Source organism: Seriola aureovittata, chromosome 1, assembly GCF_021018895.1.
Source record: "Seriola aureovittata isolate HTS-2021-v1 ecotype China chromosome 1, ASM2101889v1, whole genome shotgun sequence".
Taxonomy (NCBI): Eukaryota; Metazoa; Chordata; class Actinopteri; order Carangiformes; family Carangidae; genus Seriola; species Seriola aureovittata.
The window spans coordinates 23,746,240-23,770,822 of NC_079364.1; the positions used below are offsets into that span (position 1 = coordinate 23,746,240).

General features: G+C 37.7%; 2 protein-coding genes across 4 annotated transcripts in view; one reads left to right on the forward strand and one right to left on the reverse strand.

Annotated features, from left to right (window-relative positions):
- Positions 1–11,791, forward strand: part of nptnb (neuroplastin b) — a 29,746-nt gene extending 17,955 nt beyond the window's left edge. For 2 of the 3 annotated variants that reach the window (XM_056371640.1, XM_056371658.1), the window contains 6 exons: positions 53–147; positions 3,148–3,281; positions 3,432–3,705; positions 9,077–9,098; positions 9,205–9,278; positions 9,370–11,791. In XM_056371640.1, coding sequence (XP_056227615.1) covers positions 53–147; positions 3,148–3,281; positions 3,432–3,705; positions 9,077–9,098; positions 9,205–9,265 — 586 coding nt within the window. In that variant the 3' untranslated portion in view covers positions 9,266–9,278; positions 9,370–11,791. The remainder of the gene's footprint in view (positions 1–52; positions 148–3,147; positions 3,282–3,431; positions 3,706–9,076; positions 9,099–9,204; positions 9,279–9,369) is intronic. The other variant, XM_056371649.1, reaches the window with a different exon arrangement.
- Positions 10,292–17,781, reverse strand: LOC130166226 (meiotic recombination protein REC114-like). Its single transcript, XM_056371672.1, has 4 exons — positions 17,632–17,781; positions 16,235–16,324; positions 12,878–12,961; positions 10,292–12,481 (listed from the first exon to the last, which is right to left on the reverse strand). The coding sequence occupies exons 1-4, from the start codon at positions 17,713–17,715 to the stop codon at positions 12,284–12,286; spliced, it is 456 nt and encodes a 151-aa protein (XP_056227647.1). The 5' UTR covers positions 17,716–17,781; the 3' UTR covers positions 10,292–12,283.
- Between the last annotated feature and the right edge of the window lie 6,802 nt (positions 17,782–24,583).

Here is a 24,583-nt window from a genome sequence, read left to right on the forward strand (position 1 = left end):
GACTGGTAAATTCAAATGATGAAATAAGTTGGTGTGCTCTATGTTGTTGCAGAATCACTAAACCAAGGGCAGATGATTCTGGGGAATACATGTGTGTTTACACATTTGACATGGCACCAAATGCAAACGCAACAATTGAAGTAAAAGGTAAGATTCCTCTGTGACAACTAAACCTCTGTAACATGAATATCAAAAATATTGCTTAAAAAAAAAAAAAAGTCCTCTATCGTGTACTCCAATTCTGAAATAGCTCACCACATGATGACGTGATGATTTTTTCTGTGGGTTTCTGCTGAGAGATGGAGAGATAAAGGTGTCCTAGAAAAGTTAACCACCTAAAGCTGTGTAAAGAGAGATTGTGTTGACAAAGATGTTTGAATTCATGCAGTGCAGTCTCGGTGACAGGGAGCATTCCTGAGGCTGTTGTCACTCTTGGCTTTCACTGAGAGGACAGTCTAGCAAAGTGGACAGGCACAGCACATGCTCACCAAAACATGCAAACACTAGGCCCACGAGGAGGCATCCTTCAGAGTAGATATTCTCTTTTAAGAGCGGAATGGTTTAACATCTGTTAATTACTTTTCTTTGTTGGTTTCAATATCAGAGAGCTAATGCAACAGACAAAGTTAACTACAGTCTATGTAATAGCTGGAAAAGCTAATCAAAGCTACTACTGTGTTGGTTTCATTCAAGCTGACAGCGAAGCCATCAACTTGAATTAGGAATCCTCTCTGAGAAAGGGCAAGTGAAACCCTGTTCAAGGGAATCTTGGTTGTGTGTAGTGCTTAAGCCAATTTGCCGTGGCATGGCTATGGTGCATACTGAGCATGCCCTGCCTCTTATTCTGTGGCTGTCTTCAAGCGCTGCCTGATTGCGTAACATGGGTGATGACCGTGTGTGTCCTGCTTTCACTGGGTTGTGAGATGACAGGACTCATCGCCATTCAAACTGAAGTGTCCGAGCCTTCACTAGACTGCAGGCCTGTGATTGTTGAGGCTTGCTATCTGTCCCCTGGAGAAAAGAGTCAGTGCTTTAACTAAACTGATGATGCATGATTTTGTCCTTTAAATAGGCCTACAGACCATGTCTAAAAATAATTAAAAAAATAATGTTTTGACATTGAGAGTAGGAACCAGTGCTGAGTCTAAACAAAGCATTTTTCTTCAGTTTTTAAATGTTCTTGTGATTTTATAGAGGTGTTTGAGATCTTTTGTGACCCAGGTAGCAAGCCCACTGTTATGCTAGCCAGCTTTGCATCGTGCTTCTGGCAGCAGTTCACTGAGATCCCTCGCCTACAGTGTCCTTGGCACACTCATCCTTGCAGGACTCAGCTCAGAGGCAACAGATGGAGGGTTCTGTGATGTTGTAGGATTAAGGCTCTGAATCCTGTCCCAGCCATCTCGGTGGCGGGAGTGGAGTTTATTGTCTGTGATACTAAGCTTACCACAGATACATATTTGGTCCCTCATATTTCTCCAGTTTTACTCAATTTTTCGCACACTTCTCTATGGAAATGATTTAACATGCGTACTAATAATTTCACAGTATCCTAAAGAAATACATTTGACTCTTTGAGATTATACAATTTTACACTTAAATTGTCAAAAATCACAACGTCTAGCTACTTAAAGCTACATGTAGCTACATAAAATATGGAAAGCAGCTGATGAAGGATTTGATTTAATGGCTCTTTAACATGTTAATGTCATCTTCCTCTTTCTGACAGCCATGACCTTGCTTCTCTTCACACATCCCTCTCACATTCATACGTCACTTTACCACTGTCTGGCACATGCAGATTAATAATCGCAGTAATCGCAGTCAGGAGTGTGAAATAGAGGTTTCTGCCCGTGTTTGCGCCTCTCTGAGCGCTGTCTCTCTGCTGTCAGTCATTGACATAATACAGTCAGGATAAGGCACAAATGAGCTTGGCCACTCCCCTGCTCAGGGAGCACGTGTGCACCATAATTAGAGTGGGGTGATGTCACCAAAGAGCTCAGACCCCTCCTGCTCTATTATCCATGCACTACTGAAAAATGCTCACTCCAGGCCTCTCCCTTATCCTGCTTAATTGCATGGAAGGAATTATTGTAATTTTGAGGATTAGCGGAAAAGCAGGAACTGTTATCTTCCTGATGGTGTGCATAGTTAAATAGAGAATCTGTGTCTCACCTTTGGGAAAGACTCTGTTCTTATTGCTAGATCGGTTTGACTTGGCATCTGTTGCAGTGCTTTATAACATATGCCTGAATTTATTAAATTCATAACCTTTGTGTTGCATTTTTATTATCAGTTATTTCATTAATAAGAGCCAGTCTACACTGTTTTCCTTTGGCTCAAAATCTCTCCTGTGGAATTCATTGTGGAATTATTTTGAATGGGAACATCTGGAGGCTCTCATATCATACTGATCCCTCTCTTCCATGACCTCATTATGAATCGTATTGAAATGCTTTTGTCTATCCCAGAGTGGTATTCCTCTCATAACAAGGTTACTTTGCAATCATTCAACAACTACAGCCCCCATAACGCCTATGCCAAAGACTAATGGGAGCTGTAGCCTTTAAGAGCTAACTAAATAATTTATGCTACATGTTAAAAGGTTTGACACCCACTATGAGATGAATACCCTTATATTATGTTTTAGCCTTTTTAGACAGAATGATAAAAAATAACCCTATGAGTAGTTTGTGGAGTCAAGTGGAAAAGGATAGAGGATAGCCTGGAAATGTAGGAAACATGGCACACACACACACACACACACACACACACACACACACACACAAATTCTGTAACATCTGTGTGAGATACTGAATGATAAAATAATGTGACTTAAGTTAATGGTGCAATGCGATTTATATGATTAAAACATATCTTAAAAGAGCTCACTAAGCTTCTTCTTGTCTGCAACAGTTATGATAATTTCAAAAGAGACTGAGCAGCTTCAGTGAATCCACCCTGCTATAGAGACTCCTCTCTCTTATATAGACATCTGAATAACTCAAATTATTACCGTAGACAGAACAGCCAATCATGCTTCCCTTATTCATGCCATCTGGTATGAGTTAAAACGTTCCTTTGAATGTTTTACTTCTGCCAACTCAGCTAATTATCATTTTTATTTATTTATTTATCTTACCTTCTCAGCAAAACCTGATATCACTGGCCACAAGAGAAGTGAAAATAAGAACGAGGGGGAAAATGCAATGATGTACTGTAAGTCTGTTGGTTACCCACATCCCACCTGGACATGGCGTAAAGTGGACGGAACATCCTACACGGTACATGTACAGTATGTTTTATATGTGTGTGTGTGTGTGTGTGTGTGTAGATAGACACAATAGAGGGCATGCTATATATCTACTCCAAATCAAGCATTTTTAGCATGTTTTTAATGTAAATAACTCTGAGAAATGGTCTTTGTTTTCCAGGACATTGACAACTCTACCGGACGCTTCTTCATCACTAACAGAGACAACTACACAGAGCTGAACATATTAAACCTGGATATAACTACAGATCCTGGAATATATGAATGCAATGCCACTAACGTGATTGGAAACACTGCTGAGACCACTATACTACGGGTGCGCAGCCATCTTGCACCCCTTTGGCCTTTCCTGGGTGTACTTGCAGAGATTATAATCCTAGTAGTCATCATCGTTGTGTACGAGAAACGCAAGAGGCCAGACGACATTATTGATGGTAAGACAACTTTTACTCCATTACTAGCAGCAAACACTAAATAAAAAACTATGAAAGTAGATATGACATTATTTATGTTCAAATTACAACATAACAATCAAAACCTTGAGACACTCAAGTGTTTTAGCCATAGTAGCAATATTGCAATATGCAATATTTTACGAATACATTAATGTACATACTGCCCTGACACTTGCTGTAAGAGGTAAAGTCGTAATGATGATAAATCAGTATGTGTTTGCTTTGAAGTGTCAGATAAGAAAATTAAGCAAGTACAGAAATAACCAAAAAGGCCAATGACTGTAAGGTCAAATGTCATCTACAGACAAAGGTGTCAGAGCTTAAGCCACAGGCATGTTTACAGATGTAAGTAAGATTTTCATCCATCAGGTTGCATTAGAGGTCTGTAGTGGCTAACTGACTATCAGAGGACTTGTCTCCTCGCCTCTTGACTGGTGTGATGAAAGAGAGAGGAAGGAAATTGGTGCATATATGCCACATATTAGATGTATGGAAATATGTGACATTTATAGATCCACATTAGGTAAACAACAGCAGGGGGCCCACAGCTAACCTTTCCAACAGTTGGCTATTTCTGTGCTGTACTCATAGCAATGGAAACAGCATGTTTCCATGTTGATAGAATAACCGAGTTCATAAACATGGGGTTATCAGCCTGTAGCTAGAAATCGCACCAGTCCCAATATATATAACTTAATTGGTTACTATTCTTCTCCCCTCCCCCCTTCTTTCCAAATGGCAACATAATCTAAATGGGTGGTAAGTGAGAGATCCTGCATGGTTTTAAGAGATTTTTTTTTCTTTCTGTCAGTTTGTATGTTTTTACGAGCCTACAGTCCATCCAAAAACATTACGACCTTTGCCTCGATATTGCTGAAATTTTAACACAATTGTTTATTTTTTATTTACTGTCAGTTATGATAAATTTAATGTCTCCATTCATTTCCATTTCCATTAGGTCAAACCCATAAAGTGTTGCATTTCCACAGGTGATAGCCAGATGTTTGGATGTATGTTGGATTAAATTTCGTACATTTTCCGAGGAGCCACAATCTTTAGTCACATTCGAAGCCAAATCAGCCCAATTTTTAACCATACATTATCAACTACAACTATTACGACAACTTTAGATAAGTTGTTTTTTTGAGTTTTAATTCATGAAATAAATAAGCATGTGTTTCTCGACTAATTTGAAATAATAATTTAAAAAGGGCTATACAAGTATGTTAGCAGTCCTAATGTCACCAACAAAGCCAATGTTGTAAGTGAAAGAAGTGAAGAAAAAAACCCAACAATTTAAAGCCCGAACCATGATATAAAATTTAAAACAAAATGTTAGCACCTTCAAATTGATTAAGTATAAAGTAAGGTCTATAGATAAATCAGAAAATAAGTAGAATGTGGTATCTGTGATATCTATGCATAGTTATCAACCCCAGACTACATTTCTAAAATCAGTCTGCAGCTAGAAACAGTCAATGGAACTTTTTTACTTTGCTCAAACAGTAATGGTACTGTGTTCTTTTCATGACAACTTTAGCATGGCCATGGCACTGTGATGAAAGACGTTACTGTGCTGCCTGCATTGGCCAGAACATTCTTTTGAGCATTGCTTGATGTACTCATTGCTCATTGTGATGACGTCCTAAGACATTTTCAAGCACTCCATGTTAGCGCCTCAAACAAACTGCGCTTACTGGACACTGACTAACTCAAATAAACACGCTGTAGATGGGCGGGTAGACCCATCTAACCGAGCAACATTAATGCTTTAAACCACCCATGACGCTTTTTTCCACTAACAAGCCAAATCTGTAACACACTGGTAGTTGCTCGATTTAGCAAGAACAACTACTGTTATGAATAATTAAATGTCTGTCTTACTGGTTGACCCTCATTGTTTAATCCACTATACAGAATAAAAAACAATGTACTCTATTCAGAACAATACAATTGTAGTAAGTAAGAGCAACAAAAACCTTCCAGGTCTCCTACTCTGGTAGCCAATTGAGGTTACACTGAAGCATCTGCAGCCTTGGACCGACCATTATGCCTAAATATCAAAACCACATCTAATGTGGACAAAGAAATGCAAAAACAAACACAAGAATGAGAAAACAGAATAAATATTAAAGAGAAATTACTACAGAAGGATTCATTTCTCAAATTCTGTATCCATTTAATCATTCCTTTGTTCATCTTGTCAAACATGAAAGAAATGTATACATTTATTTTAAACTTTAATTTAACTTTAGTTTTGTCAAATCTAGTACCCTCTATGCAAGTTCATTTTTTCCATTTGATGAAAGAAGTGACCTGTGCTTCAGGAGGAAGACAAAAATCACATGATAAGAATGTGACGAGATGGGGCGTCATGTAGCGTAGTGGTCTAAGCAGGCACCCCATGTGTAGAGGCTACAGTCCTCGCTGCAGTTGGCCCCGGTTCGAATCCCGCATCGGACGGCCCTTCGCTGCATGTCATTCCCCCTCTCTCTGCCTCCCCGATTCCTGTCTCTCTCCACTATACTATCAAATAAAGGCATAAAAAGCCCAAAAAATATACTTAAAAAAAAAAAAAGAATGTGATGAGATGATGAAATGTCCAGAAGGCCCAAAGGTTCTGACTGACTTCTACTCATGTGGCTCTGCCTTCTTTTCATTTTGGAATGAAACATGAACACAAGCAAAAATACAGAACCACAACATTCGCCCCCTTAATATGAATCATGCCAGCTGGGCAACAGTTGTATGCCACAATCTAATACAGACTACACAAATAAAGCTTCATTGTCAATCCTGCTTTTCATTTACATAGCCCAAACAAAATAAGATTTACTCAGTCAAATGTATAAGGAATATTAAGTATATAAATCTGTTTTAGACTTAAATCTCTGAAAGATCTTCTTCAGATCTCATGTTTCTTCTCTCTGCCATTTTCTTCCTATTTACTCATCATATAGGCTACACTTGAACACTAGAACTAGCTGTTCTTCAGCAAGGGTTAGGGTGACACGCTGAATTTGAATCATTCATTTAATGGGGTCCAAAATAGTGTTTACTGATATTTCACTTATTAACCATTTAATGGGTGTAATCTTTAACGAAGTACTGTAGATATCAGTTTATAATAGCAACCAGAACTAATTTCTTAAAGGTTATTAATTACTTACCAATATTTTATATAGAATTAATTTCTTTACCAGACAAATGAGACACTATGGTGGTTAACCACAGCTATAATAATCTGTCATCTATATCTAGCGCTAATGTATAATGGCATATGTAAATTCTAACTCACTTAGTTAAGCATATATTTGAGATATACTGTATAAGATAATATATAACAATATTTGTTTGTGATCGGTTAAAATAGTTAATTACTTGATAATTAAAAAAAAAAAACAAACAAAAAAAATGCTGTAGTGCACTGCTTGCTCAAAATACATACACGCACACACATACACAAAACACGCAGCTCAAGTAAGCTTTGTGCATGGCCTCTAGTTTGGTTTCATCTACCGGAAAAATGAAGAGATTAAGGTGGATTATATTTGCCATGTTTATGCCATTCAAATCAGGAATGAGGACTCCCTGCTCACGATGCACTGCCTCTCTAAAATCTCCTTTTAGCATCCCGTATTCCCGGAGGTTTTGGCCCCTGTCTGCGTGCATTATGAATTCTAGTCTCCTGATGGCTTAGCTATGTTTGAACACTTTTATACTCCGCAGCCAAGGGCTCTGAGGCAGAGGCTGACATTTCTATCCTGTGTTTCAAAACCAGTTGCTAAAATTACAGATTTTGCTGTGTGATGATTTGCTTAATAACAGCTCCATTTAAGCTAAAAAACGTGCATCCACTTTTGAAGTCACACAAAAAACGAACTACAAAAGATACAATATTGATCACTACAGTAATTATTATTCAACTATCAATTTCACACAGTAACAATTTGTTATTTGTTATGTATATTAAACACTGCTTTTGTGGTTTTCACATATGACATGTGAAAAGGATGGGATATGCCAACAGATGTTCCTCCTCCAAAAGATCACAGAACCATGTTTTTTGTCTAACATTATAACTGCCATAACCTGCTCCATATTAATGCCATGGAATGCTGCTAATGCTGCTTATCTCAGACTTATAACTGCATGGAAAATATCTCACTGTGACTGGTTACTTACCTGTTGACACATTGTCATCTGTATGCCAAACACCAACCACCTTGTCAACCCAGAGGCTGTGGGTTTTCGAACTAACTTGTCACTCAGTGCCACAGTATTCACTATTATTCACCAGTTCCTCTTCCTGCAGTGTTTCTTACTGTGACAGTGTACTATATGTCATTTTTTGCATTGCTGTATGTGAGAAAAGGATATCTATGTATATGTTTGCAGTACTGAGAAAATTATTACTTAAAAATGTTAAATGTGTCAAAAATCTGAATGAAATTTGCACTGCATAGAGATATTTACAACCGTGCACTGCAGGGAATAGATACACCTCTAGATGCTGAGAGAAATCTTTGAATAGATCCATGTTTTTATGCCAAGTCAGTTATAATATCACAACCATGTACTTGGCATTTTCAAAATCACTATGACATTTCTTAGTGTAATTAAAAGATGGCTTTAAGTGAGCCATCTGTAACTCTCCTACACATATGCTCAGTCTGAAATGAACTGGAACCCCTTGAGATTCAGATGGCATGTGAGGTTAAATTAAGATTGCTTGGCGTTAAAGCTGTGGTTGTTTACAAGATCATAAGAGTTTTTTCCACACTGAAGCCCTTCTACTACAAATATGTCACTGCTGACCATTTAAAGCACACACTTATATATCTTCTTTCTGAATGAGTTTTTGCCACCTCCCAAGCAGCCTGTAGTGTCCAGAAACCTTCTTTAATGTAAAACGCTACTAAAGTTACACTCCTGTTTGTGCTTAGTATTTTCCTTCTGAGTCTGTTTACAAGACACAGAGCTCTTGCATACAAAGCTGTTCGGCAGCTGACTCCCATGTCTCTGATGTCAGAGCCTCCCACCAGCGCATGACTCTGCTACACCAGTAATACAATATTTCAAAGAAATCTGTGCTTTCAGCTGCTTTATCACACAGTATTAATGTTTACTGTTTGAAGGATTTGGTAACTGATCTCTACAAATTTCAAGTTTCTGAAAATAGATTTCCATACCATAGTGAAGTCATGGTAAACTAATAGCTGCCTGGGAAAAAAGGGATACCTGTGAAAACTGAAAATGTACTGAAACATACAACACGTTTTTTCCTTTTATCTTTATCTCATATTTGACTTTGTTCTCTTTTTGTCCAATTCTTATCCTCATGTCATAGATGATGAACCAGTTGGACCAATGTAACTAAATAAGTATTCTTCTTGCTATACATATAACTCATATTGGTACTGTAATTTGAATTGCTATTACCTTCAGGTTACTAAATCACAACTGCTTCTTTTCTAGGAAAACAAATTCAACGAACAACCACAAGGACAAAAACATTCGCCAGAGGAATACAAAATAAGCAATTTACTCAAGTAAGACACTGTTGTAGAGGATGGGGCTCGATATAGAACTCAGTGTGAGGATTAGCCATAGTTACACCTTCTCTTGATTTTCTCTTCACAGGTGAGATGGCTAAACTGCATTTTTTTGACAACATGAAGGTGTCAGCGGTGGATAGAGATCCGGGCAGTTTTCAAAAAAGCATATCTTGTCTCATTTTATGAGAAACAATATCAGCATAACACTGGCAACAAAAAGAACATAATGGCTGTCTTAAGCATGCCTTATTCAGTCTTACATGGAGTTTGCAGGATGACGAATAATGACGAAAACCACCACAAAGGTGTACACATTTTTAATGTGCTGTTGATGTCTCCTTTATTAATTTTATCATGTCCTCAAATGAGGTGATCCCTTTTGTATTACATATCATGTACAATGCATGCAAGATAATTACGCAATAGGATACTCAGAATAGACATTTTCTGTTGTTATCCCTCGTGTGGCTTTTTTGCATCGAAAATGACCTATGTTTTTTATGGAGTCATCCTTAACATACATATATATAAATATATATATATATAAATATATATATATATATACACACATATATATATATATATATACACATATAGTTTGCTTTATTCTTAAAGATTTGTACAGCATATCATTGTCATTTAACTGTTTGAGTTTGTGACAAGAAGTCCTATTTTAACAGATCTTTTATTGTGAAGCAAGGGCTTCAATGACTGGCAGTATTTAACTTTAATTGAGAGTGATTACAGAAAATGACTACTGTGTGTTTAACTATCTAAACTAAAATGATAATGTGTATTATTTTTACTTTATTTCCAGAGTAACTTAGGTGTCTTGTATATGTTGAAGTATGAGTGTTCAAATGATAGGAAATCTGTAAAAAAATATTTTTTTTATATTTCCCAATTTCATGAATTGATTTTTATTTTTTATTTTTTTTCTCTTTAACTGTATAGCATGGCTATAATCCTATGCAATATGTATTCTTAAATAGATATATGGAGGGCAGTTTGTTTTACTCAGTGAAGCTTTAATATTGTGGGATCACTTGGAAGCTGGCATAGCAAAATTCACTGCTGTAGCTGCATGACTCCTCTTTCAATACAATGTATCCATGTGTGTTGCGGTGGGAATGGACCTGCATTAAGGTGGGAACAGAGGGACCAGAGTATATAGCCACGATCAAACATGAGTGAGACCAATACTTTTTTTCTGAATAAAACGTTAAAAAATGAATCTAGATTTTTGCAAATTCTTCCTCTGAACACCTAAATTCGATGCAACTGAAAACATCCTCTTTGGGCCATATACCATAACAACTAATATGTAACAACATTTCATCATTGGCAGCACAGCAAGAAACCACCACCAGGTACTGCCTACACAAACTGTATAAGAAAAAACCCATTGCACTGACTTGACCTATCTGCCTTCAGCTGTTGTTAAGTCTTCACTCTTGAAGCAATTTCCGCAGCTCCCCTTCCACCTTCTCCACAAATGCAGGAAAGCTGGGATCCAGCAAACAAACACGAAGGATTGGCTCCAAGTCACCCTGTGCCAAAGAATCGTGGTGATATACTTGAGGTAGAGTGACAGCAGTCTCTCCCAGGAAGTGCTGTGGATGGTCCAAAGAATATTTCAGTGAGAAAATGGGAAACAGTTCAAAGTGAATTCACTGAGAACCCTTTACCTCAGTAAGAATCAATAAAAACATTGTCTCCTTAGTTAAACTTAACACAAATTTACAATCAATATATTGCACAGTGACTGATTAATTTTAGCAGCTGATAGCTGTGGATAACCTGCTGTTTGCTTCCTCTAACTTTTAAGAATGGATACCTGTGTAAGATGCTTGATGGACACTGATCCTTGGACAACCTCAGCCTCAACTCCAACAGCCTTTTCCTGCCAAGTTTGCAGACACAGGGTGACACACAAAAGAAGAAAAAAGATTTGAAAAACCCGGCATGACACCACAGGGTTAAGAGGCCAATCAATGACTTCATTACTAATTGAAAGATATCCACCCCTCAAAGCCCTTTCATCTTCACTGTGAACTCCTTCAGTGAGTCTGTTTGTTAAAGGTCAAATTCAACCCTGTGGCAGAGTCCATTCCTTTCTCAGTCCTTCGTGTTAAATGTTATGAAGCCCAGAGGAGCTGGATCTAAGTTTAACTCAGAATCCAGTTTCTAATTAACCATATCCTCTTGAGTGTTTTCAAGTTTGAAAGTAAATAAAAGGCAAGTACTGACATGAGACACCAACAATTTCATCCCTGTGTCATTTGTAGAGTGTACATTTCAGCTGGTTAAATGCTTTGATGACAATGTTTTTTCTTTTCCTTTTGTTGTCATTGTTGTTGGTTTTTAGCTTTTGGACAAAAATGTTTGTTTTCCTTATCAACAATTCGACTGTTACAGGCAATATTAAGAACTATTTTCTTCAGTGGCTTAAGGGGTATGCCACTTTGATGGTTGTATTTATGAATTAATTATATTATTGTTCTACATTCCTGTCTGTGTGTGTGTGTGTGTTTGGGGTGGGACATACTGTATTCTACACCATATATTGCATTGTAATTGGCAATTGAGACATGTGCAGTATATAGTCTATCTCACTCCACCTACTGCAGTTGTAGTGTCACCTCTAAGAATAAAACAGTATTGCAAATAGCACCATCTAGTGAGGATGATATGGCCACTGTTGATGAAGCTGACCACAGCATTGTGACAATACTGTTGACTAAGCAGTGAATAATAAATGCATATCTTCAGCTACGGCAATTTACATTACACTGATATATTTTAAATTTTTAAAAATAGAATAAAATACACGGTTGCATAGAGATCAATGTCTCATTCCCATCAAACAAGGACTATGACAGGGAGAAAAAAGCAGCAGCTACAAACCAGACTCTTAATGTCACAGCCGTATTTTAGGGGATTTCTATAGGCAACACATTTTGTCAGTGTCGGTGCTGGTAACAGAAAAGACAATTTATTTAGTGAACTGTAAAGTTGGCAACCTGTATCACTGGTGCAGAGACTTCAGTAGGGGGGTGATTATGGGGTGGTGGGGTGTCATCCTGAGTGGCGACAGGCAAGTACTCCATCAGTTTTTCCACAGCACTTGAACACTCCTTTATAGCCTCTGCCCTGCTACTTCCATCAAACTGCATCCTTATCATGCGACTTTCTCCCTGCAGAAATCCACAAACACATTTGATCTCTATCTGTCAGTCTAATGAAAACATATTCTTCTGTCTGTATGATGTTTTAGTGAGATCAGCATCTCATTAAGATAAAAAGGGTTTGGTACACATGAAGGCAACTTATGCCTGAACCTTAAATTTAACAGCAAATCATGCAGGTGATAATTTCACTATGGAGAGGCTGTTCAGAAATACAGCATTGGAATAAACTGTATAAAAAAACTAATAATCCACATTTTGAGTATTAATAGTTTTCTTCTCCAATTTGTTATTGTAATAAATATGAGGATCTTGATCTTGCAAGGGAATCAAGGTATTAGGCCAGACCTTGAGAGGCCACTACCCACCATATGACTGCATGTGTGAATCCATCTCACAACCCACCTTCACAGTAACTTGAAGCATCAGGTTATCAGATTTCTGCTGTACTTTGAGAGAGTCTGAGCCACAGAGCAATGGGATTGTATCCTGAGAAAAAACGAGAGAATGAACATCTTTAACAGCCAGGACAGGGAATTTCTATCCACAGGCTACATTACCTGATGGATAACATAAAAGAACACTGAATTAAAAAAATATTCAAATTTTCTACTGCTCCATCAGCTCGATTTCCACTCATTCACTCAGAAACAACGATTGAATGAAATTCAAGGACAAAAGTAAGTATTCTAGATTTATCAGGAAGAAAAAAATAGTTACCTGAAACTGCCTGCAGGGGTCTCTATTTACTCAGTAACTTCTAAACCTCAGGTTTGAGGCTTACAAGCTCATTCACACACACATTTAAACAAGCAGATGTATGTCACAATAGCCTAATATTATGACCTATTTTGTTACATTTGATTTATATATATTTTTTTGACTTTATAATTATTAGTGTAGATTTAACAATTTTTTCAAACATTTTTTGAGACTGAGCAATATTATGATATGTAATTCAAGGGGGAATCGTCTCAATTAAGTTGCAGTGAAAGAAAGATGTGATTTTCCGTGGGATATATAAATGCTGAAGCATGTTCTTTGGTATGAATTTGTATTAAAATTCAAACTTAGGTGACCACCTCTACTGTTTGCTAGAAAACAAAACATAAACTCATGACAAATCAAAGGAAAACCTGAGTAAATGACTGGAAAACATCTTCACTGCAAATACTTCCATGCAGTGCTCAGTGAATGGTTTATGAAAATGATATGAATCACATGCTATAGCCTTCTCAGTCACCAGATCTCAAACTAACTGAACACCTTTGGTGCATTCTGGACTGGCATGTTAGCCAGCTTTCTCCACAACCATCGTGACAGTACCAAATGAGGGAATATTCCTCGGAAGTATGGGTGTCAATCTCTCAAGAAGATTTCCTGAGAATCTATGCCAAGGTGCACTGAAGCTGTTCTAGTGGCTCGTGGTGGGTTTTTTCCTTTGTTTGACACTTATGCAGAAAGAATGAATGCAAAAGATATTAAGCATTAAACATTACCAACTTTACTTTGTTGTTTCGCTTTTTTTGTTATTTTGTTAAGTCAGGAGTATCATATTTTAAGGAGAGGACCTAAAATCATCAGTCTCCGCTTGACTTTCTCTAATTCAACAAAATTTTAGTGATGTTCAAAGACAATTCCAGAAGTTTCCTTCAGACCTTATCATGTAGCCTAGAGGCCTGAGCTCTCTGTATTGAAAGTTCCTGAGCATTCACTGCACCAAGCCATAATAGACCAGTCTATCATCCCCAGTGAAAGCTCTCTGCAGTCTGACCTGAATATCCGTCTGGCTCGACACCCTGGCGCAGCAAGATAGCCTTGTGTCCTGCCAGAACGCCATTAATGAGACATTGGTTAGTCCCTCAAATGTCTTTTGTCTGCAGAGCAGGAAGCTAACTTAGGCCACAATAACTCGTGAAAATGCCAAATTTGTGTTCTACTCATACTATTTTACATGCTTAAGCTAAGTTCTACAGTGTAGCACACCTGATAAAAGGTTACATGCAGAAACAGTTAGATTACCATTATTTGTTGTGGTAGCTTCAGTTTATTGCTCTGATTTTCTGCAACTGGTATTGTCCTACTTGTGGAGTTGTACATGTACACAGTCCATCTTATGTGAAGAACATAAAATAGAAATGGAATAAAGGCATACAAATTCTTGCCTAACCTGACTACCAGATCAAAATCTGAACCAAGGCTGAGGTGGTTTTAGGCTTTTTGTGAGCCTGAACCCAAATTGTTCCCAATAATAGTCTTTAACTGATTTTGAACCTGTACCCAGAAAGTTCTGAGGGACCTGTGGCTTGACCCAACACTCTAGTCAAGTCCCATAAGATTTGAGCAGAAATGTCAAGCTCTTCAGCAGAATATTTCATATGGCCTTCATCGAAGCCTTTTATCTGGAAAGCAGATTTCTGTTTCTCATTTACGTCCCAAAAAATCTGCTGAGAAAATGGTTAATCTGCTTTTTAGCCTTTTCGTAAAAGGTGTTATTAAAAAAATGCAATTACATAGTAATTATACTGTCTCTACATAAACATAGATTTTTGTTAATTTCTTTATATTCACATAGAATCCTTGGTAAATGACAAAGCATAAAAAGAAACGCAAAAGCTACAGTGTAGTGATACATGCTATATGTACACTCTGCAGAGCAGTCATGTTTTATCCAGGAATGCCACTTTGGACCAGCATTACTTATAATTAATAGAATTCATATTCAATGTCCCCTTCCATATGGGGGAGGACAACCAATAATAACTGTGACGTACTACAAATTGCCAGTGTTGGAGCATGACATTCGCAGCTGCAGCCTTAAATGATTTCAACCAATTCCCCTATAGCCACAATTTATTTTTGGAATTACATAGCTTCAAGTAAAGGCACATTGCAAGACCTATGCAACACAGTGTTTTATGCACTGACAGCTGCTACAGTCAGAGCTGAAATATCAGGGTCTAACCCTGAGCTGAAAGTCTGTATTTGAATATAAGAATTAATTGATGTACCATGCTGCTCCACCAAATTTCAACTTATGATTTTTATGTATTTGTGAGACTGAAGTCTATTCTAAATCTAACTCTATTTTAATTTTAATCATCACTTGAATACCCTTTGTACATGCTATTGCAGCACAAGTTTTGTATATTTCAATCTATAATTGCTAATCTTTCAGGGTATATTTTAGGGTCCCATTACACCCATAGCGTTTCAACCTCCATACCTGGTTGGTGGCCATTTTCCAGAAAACAAATTCTTTCCCTTTTTATGGAGGTCTGCGCATGCACATTGAGAATACACGGAAGCTAAACTTGTGCATTAAGCTTTCTAAGCAGCAGTAGCAAGTTTAACGTGGAAATTACACCGATTTATCATCTCTGTGAGTAGTTTTTCTTATTGCATTTTTTGTTCTTTTTCCTGAAGGGTTGAATCACATTTCAAACCAATAATTTGAAAGACAGTAAGGCTTTACATTGAAATGGTAGAATTGGAATCAGCAATGACGTGAATCCCATATATGGTATTAAACACTGCACAAGTTTCAGAAAGCTGTAAAGAAACAAGTTAGTTAAAAGAATAGCCTTCTCACTACCAACAAGCACACCCATAAGGCTGGATCACGACATGCAGTGTACTAGAATATGGAAAATAATGGTTAATCTTCAGATGTTGTGGGTACAGCATGAGGGACAATCTATGAAAACAAAATATAAATAAAGAAAAGCAAAAACAGTCAATCTAGCCACATAGTCCTCTTACCAAGCTTTCCTGTCCTTGCAATATGAGCAAATATCCAGATTCCACAATTGTAAGGACAATCTCAGGTTTACTGTCATTTGTCTTAAATACCTGGTGAAGAGAAGAGGATATTAACCAGAGCAAATTTATAATGACTGGTTAGTTTTCCTGATAATCTCATGATGGTTCCAAATATACATTTTGGAGGGTGTTGGGTCTTTGGTTAAATGATGATGTAGTTAAATGAGATAAAACTAGGCATTTCATAAGTACTGCTTTATAAGGTTCTCAATTCTATCAGATTTTGAGAACATGGTTTCACTGACTATTTGTTAAGACACTGTGTATTTGATATACTTTTCAATATCATTGTTTTTTTTTTTAAAGTGCTAATGAATGTTGATCAGATTCATTTTTTAAATAAAATCAATCAGATGAAAGCTTATATTTCAATGATCACAAATTGAGTTGAACTTTGTGTTACACCCTGTTATGTGTGAGTCTTATTGTAAATGTAACTAAATTCCATCTAAATTAATAGTTTGGAATATTATATATATATAAATTTCTATTTCTGGAAATCTGAGCTTTTGTCATGTGAGTATTTTGTGTCATGTTCCAAAAGTGAATTTAAAACAGGGCTGGGAATCATTGCAGAACTGTTTTACTTGAGAGTGAAGCTTTAAACGAAATCATATCAGTTAACATGAGTTCCCACCAACAAAAACTGGAACTGCAACATCTCTAAATTCTTCTGTACAGATTCCAACATAAAAAAAAAGGTGTATGCAATACAAGCAACTTTTATCGTTGCCATGTCATTAACTAAAAATACCTTTATGTTTCGTGACTGTGGCAAAATAAGCATTTTCAGGTCATCTAGCTTTATGAGCTCTAGTAACATGATAAAGACAGCTTTCATACACTTAATCAGCAATGGATTACTCAAAAAATAGGAGAAAATGAAAGGAAAAATAGAAAAGAGTATTATGAACACGGCGGAATTTAAATAGCCACAGTTCAATATGCAGAGAAAGTTAGAAAAAAAAAAAAAAAAAAAACTAGCTCCATGACTCAAAGTAATAACCCGCGTTCTGTGTAGTATCGCGTAGTCTGACATCAGCAGCCCTTAGACCCACCTACCTAACTACCTGCCGGCTAGGATACCCCAAAACGAGTATCCTAGCTAGCAGGTAGCTACCAAGCAGAACTCCACCAACAATATAAGGGAATTGTAATTCATATGTGCGCACACAATGCTAATGAACCAATACACCAGCAACAGTGGTAGTTGCGCAAGCGGCTTCTAATGTCAGACAATGTATTACTACACAGAGCTAACGTTAGCTTAATAAAACTAATGTTAACCTTCTAGTAAGCATAACGCCTTTCATTAAAAACGAGTAAATGCCAATTACCTTCCAAGGCTGTCCTCTTTTGTCTTTGATGCCTGGGACGAAACGCCCATAGCGTTTCAACCTCCATACCTGGTTGGTGGCCATTTTCCAGAAAACAAATTCTTTCCTTTTTTTGGAGGTCTGCGCATGCGCATTGAGAATACACGGAAGCTAAACTTGTGCATTAAGCTTTCTAAGCAGCAGTAGCAAGTTTAACGTGGAAATTACACCGATTTATCATCTCTGTGAGGAGTTTGAGACAGAATATTGTTACACAAGTACGGCAGCTCCTTTCAGGAATGGCTCAGTATGTAGGTTGTGTGCGTAGCGGGCGAGAGAGAGAGAGAGAGAGAGAGATGAGGCTAGCAACAAGAGCAGAGAGTTAGCTTATTAGTTAGCAGTTAGCAGTGCAGTTTTTTTACATAACAGTAAATATATGTGGACTTCAGGCGGATTGTCACTAAATAAATGCTACGACTCCTCAAGACCCAGGTGCCTGCTTCTCCCTTGTGCTTCCCAACTACAGTCCCGATGATATAAGCCAGGAAAGGGTAACAACACTGCAGCAGGGAAGTGCAGGATTCTGAATTATCATTGGAGTGTGTCATTCTCAGGTAATGGTAAATATTTTGCTTAGCTCTGCTTGCCAGTCTGTAAAAGTCATGCCACTGATAGACAGATAGATAATGTGCTCAGCAAAATAAGGGAAACATATTAAATCTTACAAAAGTCAGCTAGGATTGCATCTTTTTTAAGTTCTTGTCATAATCTAGTCTGGTATGTTGTAGCTGAGTACAATGTATTAAATAAACTAATGGCCTGGACATACCAGGAAATAAAAAGGTATAAGGGGGAGACAAAATGAATGTACTGTATTAATTAATACTGTATTAATTGACCTTACGACTTCATACACAGAACGAACGTAGTATTAGTATAATAGAATGCATATACATCCAGTGTAAATACAGTAAAAGCATATTTCAGCAGAATCACATGGTCTCATGGCTCAACAAGTGACAAGTGGTCATATATTGAGGCCCCTGGCCACCCTTCTGCGGCTATCCATTGACATCTGGCTGCTGCCTTTGAGAAAACTAGAAACTAACTGGGGCTTGATAATATATCCCGACTGATACTGATTTTGGGAGTTACAATATCTAAAATGATCTCTGCCATTGGATTTTTTTTTACCATATAGTGAAATAACATGAACAAAATATCTTGATACAGATCACTTGAGTCGGACATTACACAATTTTACAATAACCTACTAATACCAACAACTGCATTCATTTTGACTTAGGCTGACTGACTTGACTGACTTGACTGACTTGATGCTGCTGGTGACTGCAGGGGTGGGGTAAAAAAAAAGACTGTCGTCAAGTCGGGCACATTGTACATCCTGTAGTGTCAGTGAGCTCACAACACTGAGTGATCTTGTGCATGCACAGCTGTTGTGCGCTTTTGCATTTGAAAATATGAGTGTATGGGGGCCAGCATTTCAAATAAGGGGGCCATTCTCAGTATGTCAGGCAAAACCCATGCACTGTTACACTGTTTACTCACCCAAGCATATGCTGTTCTAAAACATTTTCAGGCCAGACTCAAGGTTACATTAGTCTTTTGGCACATGTGAAATAACTTTGGGAAATGTTTTATTAAAACACCTAGGGGGATGTGTTAAGGTGTATGGGAGGGAAGACACACATGGAATACCTACTAGAGCAGGTATTAGAGAGATAACATTCTTTATTACCTCATGTTTGTTTGTCAGCAGGATTATGCAAAAAGTACTGAACTGATTTGCACCAAACTTTATGGGTCTTGGGTCATGGAGGAACCCATTCAATTTTGGTGCCCATCAAGTTAAAGGGGTGGATCCAGGATTTTTTGTGGGATAAAGCATTTAACAAAAAAATCAATTTCTAAGGTAATAATCTATGGATCTTGATGTTGATTAGAACCATAGATACCACATGTCATGTCAACTTACCACGTTGTCATTTAAGCCTTAAACCAACTTGTTTAAAGGTCTGTCGTCACAGAGGTGGCTCCAAGTGGTTGCAGCTGTGAGGTTTTAATTTCATGTGTCTTGATGATGTTTTGCAGCACCAGTGAATGTTGGGCAAAATTTCCAACCAGCAAGCATTGTTTGAAGTCCAGCATGCATCCCCCTCAGTCAGTGCTGCACTATTGAAAACTGTTGTGGATCTGCTATAAATGCCCACTGATGACAAATTCATATTGAGTTTGAGTCAAAATGAAGGCTTGTAAGATTACACTTTTTTATTGACAATGTGATTACATCAAATCATTTTCACAGAAAGAAGAAATTGTTTTAGCTGCTTTCTGTAAGGCTGTCCTGATCACTGAATCATGCCCCCCCACAGTTCTTGTATAGCTGGAAGAATCATCTCCACATAGTGTCATGGTTTGCTATGGCAGACACCTTTTGTTAGTTTTGTTTGGACTTTTTTCACTTCCTGTTTTATTTTGTAATTGGTTTCCTTGTGTGTCAGTGTTTTTGCTTCCGTCTTGGTCCTGTGTCTGTGTGGTGATTGTCTGCCCCGCCCTAATGTGTTTCACCTGTGTGCAATCACCCTTGCCTCCCTTGTTTATATAGTCTTTGTGCTCCCCTTTGTCTGGGTCGGTTTGTCTCTGTTGTCTCGATGTTGATTTCTGGGTTTGTCCTCATCGGTTCACGTGCCTGTTCATGTCTGGTTGATCGAAAAAGCTGTTCATGTGTGGTTGTCCTCAGTCTGTTCATGTCTGCTTTGTCCTCGGTCTGTTCATGTTGCCTGTTCCTGTCTCCTGTTTTGAGTTCATGTGTTTACCTGTTTTTCCCCTGTGTTTCCCTGTGCTTCCCCAGTGTTGTGTGTAAGCTTTAAGTTAATGAACCTTTTTGCACCGTCTCCCATGTGTTGGCTGCATTTGGGTCCAGCCAAACCCCTCAAACCCTTACAGTTGTGACACATAGTTTTCTTCTTTGTTTTGCTCTGAACCTCCTGCATCTGATTTCCTTGATTGTTTAATCTCCCCATCAGTTTATCCCTAAAGTTTTATCTCTCTTTCTCCTTGTTGCCCAGAGCTTGCTTGGTGCTCCTAAGAAACAGGCAGGATGTTTCCTTATCTGAGCCACATTGGAGCAACAGGTCCTCAACCAATAACACAGAGTGAGCTGGCAACAGCTTTGGCCCTCGCTAGCACTCCTGACAGCAGTGCAGTCACTCCCACAACAGCAAGCCAGGTGAGATTTATTTACATTTTGAAAAAGATATACAGACCCATTATTTTTATTCAAACCACTGACCTGATGACAATACATTTATATTTTTCTGAAATATGATCTCTGCAACAAAACCTGGCCACCTTCGTGCAGATGAATACATTTATTTAATTTTTTTTATTTTTTATTTAGTCTGACCCCTCCAGTGGTGTAGCTCCCATGTCAGCAGGGACCCCAGTCAGTAATGATCTCTTCAGCCAGGCTCTACAGCAAGCTCTTCAAGCCACCAACATGTCTGCCCTACAGGTGAGACTAAGAACCTGCTGACTTCTCCCCATATTCTGTTCATGGGGGAAATGTTTTTAGAAATACAGTGGCAAGAAAATGTAAATGAGCCCTTTGGAATTACCTCCATTTATGTATAAATCTGTCCTAAAGTATGGTCACATCTTCATCCAAGTTACAATTATGAACAATCTAACTAATAACTAACAACATACAAATCATTGTATTGTTCTTGTCCATTTTGAAAACATTTCAAACATTCACAGTGTAGGCAGGAGAAAATATGGGAACCCCTCGGATAGTGGCATTAACAAAAGTTAACCAAAACAAAAAAGCTTGGAGTCAGGAGTTATCAAACCTGGAGTCAGGTCAATGAAACAAGATTGTAGGTGTGGGTTAGAGCTACTTTGACTTACTAGTACCAACATTTTTTGGGAATAAAAGTTGAAAACTGAAACTTCAAAAATGCACCATGCCTTAAGATTGAAGTCCAAAGTACGTTTTTATTCCCAGATCCTCTTTGCAAAGTTGAACTAGTCCAAGACTTATGAGAACACTTTGATACAGTGCTAAACATCAATCACTGAAGAACACTTTTTCAGAGTGATTGATTTAGCCATCATTTGATCTCTTGTTCCTTGTGGTCCAGGGCCTTTTCTTGTCCAGATCTCCCTGCACCTTGATCAATGATTCTTTAAGGCTGGAAGTTGCCTGGATTTCTTCTTCTCTGTTGCTTCTTTGAGAACTTCCTCCAGTTTTTGTATTTTTAGGGAAGCATCCCATTCCATCTTCCATGATGTGGACAGGTCTACTATAAGGCATCTTCTCCTCTGTGATGTCTGTTAGTTCTAGTCTCAACTGCTCTGCCTCCATTATCAAGACTCGGTTCTCTACTTCCAGCAGCTATATCTTCTCCTCTGTCTCACCCATGAACCGATTTAGCTCTAGCTCAGGTATTTGATGGAGGGCCTGTTTGGTCAGCTCCATTTCCATATCCAGGTCTTCTTCAGATAGAGGCAAAGACACATCTGTCCCTGCTTCTGTCTTCACTCCAGACTTTGCATCAGTAGACACAGCAGTTGAGACAGCTGCCTCTGCTTCCATCCTCAGTGCAGACTGTAGTTCATCTGTCTCTGCAGACTGTGTGTCAGTAGACACAGAATTTGACACAGCTGCCTCTGCTTCCATCTTCAGTGCAGAATGTTCTTTTGGTTTTGCTGCAGGCTGTCGTGGAATCACAGTCAATCCAAAGACAAAGTTGAATGGATCAGTGGAAGCCATCTTCCTCTGAGGCCGAGTCCTCTCTTTCTTGCTGGTCCTCTGTCCCTCCTTTATGTGCCGTTTTGATGGCGCTCTCTGGAGAGAAGGAAACTCTGTGTCGTTGAGTTGCTGGCTCCACAAGGTCAACCACGTTGAGATTTTTAGTACTCCCAGGGTTGACTGGCTGAGGCCTTTGGCCTGACTCACGAGCTGCTTCCTCAGTAGATTGGGGTTTTTATCTTTTTTTTCTTGTTCCATGGATGGCTGTTTCAGTAGCTCTGTCCTGTTCCCTAACAAGCTCTGGTAACTTGTCTGGTAAGTTGTTGAGTTGTTTGAGGCACGCAGGCTGAGTTTGTTACTTTCTGTTGTCTAGTGGTTTGTGCACTTGAGTAGATTTGTGTTCTCACATAAAAACAGATGGACAGAGATTCCTTGATTCATCAGATTTTTCCATTTATTATTAGGATAAAAAATCCACTTGTCAGTGCTCTACACTAGAGATGTGTGTAAAGGACATTGTTTCTAAATTACCTCAAAACTAGTTTGGCATTTCTGTACTACATTTTCTTCTTACTTACCAGCTGACATATAGTGCCATCAATATACATACACATATGTGTGTGTGTATATATATATGTATATATATATATATAATATATATATATATATATAATATATATATATATATGTATATATATATATTATATATATATATATATATATTATATATATATATATATATAATATATATATATATATATATAATATATATATATATATATATATACAAATCCTGAATATATATAGATATATATATCTTAGTTGAGATATATATATATATATATATATATATATATATATCTCAACTAATATCACCCGATATAGCCATCTGGACATTTCATTGGTCCAGCTGTGTCAGATACCTGTGGCAGCCTGTCAGCTTGCCTAACAAGAGAACACTCATCACAAGGAACGCACTGCACAGGTAGGACATAAGCAAGAATATGCTAAAGTGTGCAGCCATGTGACTTATATTGTCTAGGTTTGCTGTATATTCAGTGTGTGCAAGCAAACATTTCTGACATGGGCTGTGTGGCAGTGTTACAACACTGTGAAAGAAGGTATGTTCAGTATTGGAAAATACTACAGATTATACATGTGGAGCGTTGTATTTGTATTTCTGTGACATTAGTTTAGCATGGTAGTCACAAACACCAGCCTTTCTCCTTCTCTCTTTGTCTTAAATTATAAGGTCTGAAAGGAGTGCGTGCAACATGGTTCCTAAATGTTTCTCTTAGAAAATCTCTTCTAAAAAAATATTAATCATAGAGTATTTTTAGAAACAGTTTTAAAAATCAGACACAAAAAATCTTTCTTTTCACCAAAATGAAAATCAAATTGTATTCATCAGTTTAATATAAAGCAAAGATAAATCAATAGATAAGTTAGATTGGTTTAATTTTATTATACAAATCCTGAAATGCTCTCCCTATATATTCCCATGTTCTTGTAGGATTAATCTGGATCTGCTTGTAATCTTATATTAGACTATCATGTTTTTTTTTTGTTTTGTTTTTTTTTTTTTTTTTGTTATGATCATATTGATATTTATGACGGAAAGAAAGGGATCTTCATATATTGAAACTCCCATTTGCCTACTTAGGACTTGAATGAATGACATAAAGGCTTGAAGGTACCTCTATTTTCACATGCATGTGGTAAATGTTTGGCTGTGTGTGGGGTGGGGGGGGCGATGGTGAAGTTAGTATTACACATCATTACTGAAGATATTAAAGAATAGCCTACATATTTGTCGGAAGGGTTTACTCATAAGATCAAAATACTTAAGTGCATTATTCTGAAGACATTATGTCTTTCTAAAAATGGTTTTGTTATCAGCTTGGACGTGAAGAGAATATGTCGAATTCAAAATTATGCCGAGTTAAACTATTTTAACAGTGCCTTTGTTGTGACACCTTCTGTAAAAAGGTTACATTGTGGATAATAACTTCTAATTGGGTTGACAAATAATATCAAATGTCAAAGAATGTATGTATTTGTTACCATTTGAGAAGTCACGCGCATACTCTGCGTTCCCTATGAGAGCCTAAAACGCGAGCCTCTTCTAGCTTCAACTGTATTTGTGTGCGCAAATTACGCAGTGGATCAGTGTGATCATCTGGATCGCGAACAGGCTAC

Coding starts and splice junctions, on each gene's coding strand:
- LOC130166226 (XM_056371672.1), bottom strand. CDS start 17,715: ATGGCCACCAACCAGGTATGGAGGTTGAAACGCTATGGGCGTTTCGTC. Junction 16,325..17,631: donor AAAGAGGACAGCCTTGGAAG/GTAATTGGCATT, acceptor TCTCTTCACCAG/GTATTTAAGACAAATGACAG. Junction 12,482..12,877: donor TGCTTCAAGTTACTGTGAAG/GTGGGTTGTGAG, acceptor GGATTTCTGCAG/GGAGAAAGTCGCATGATAAG.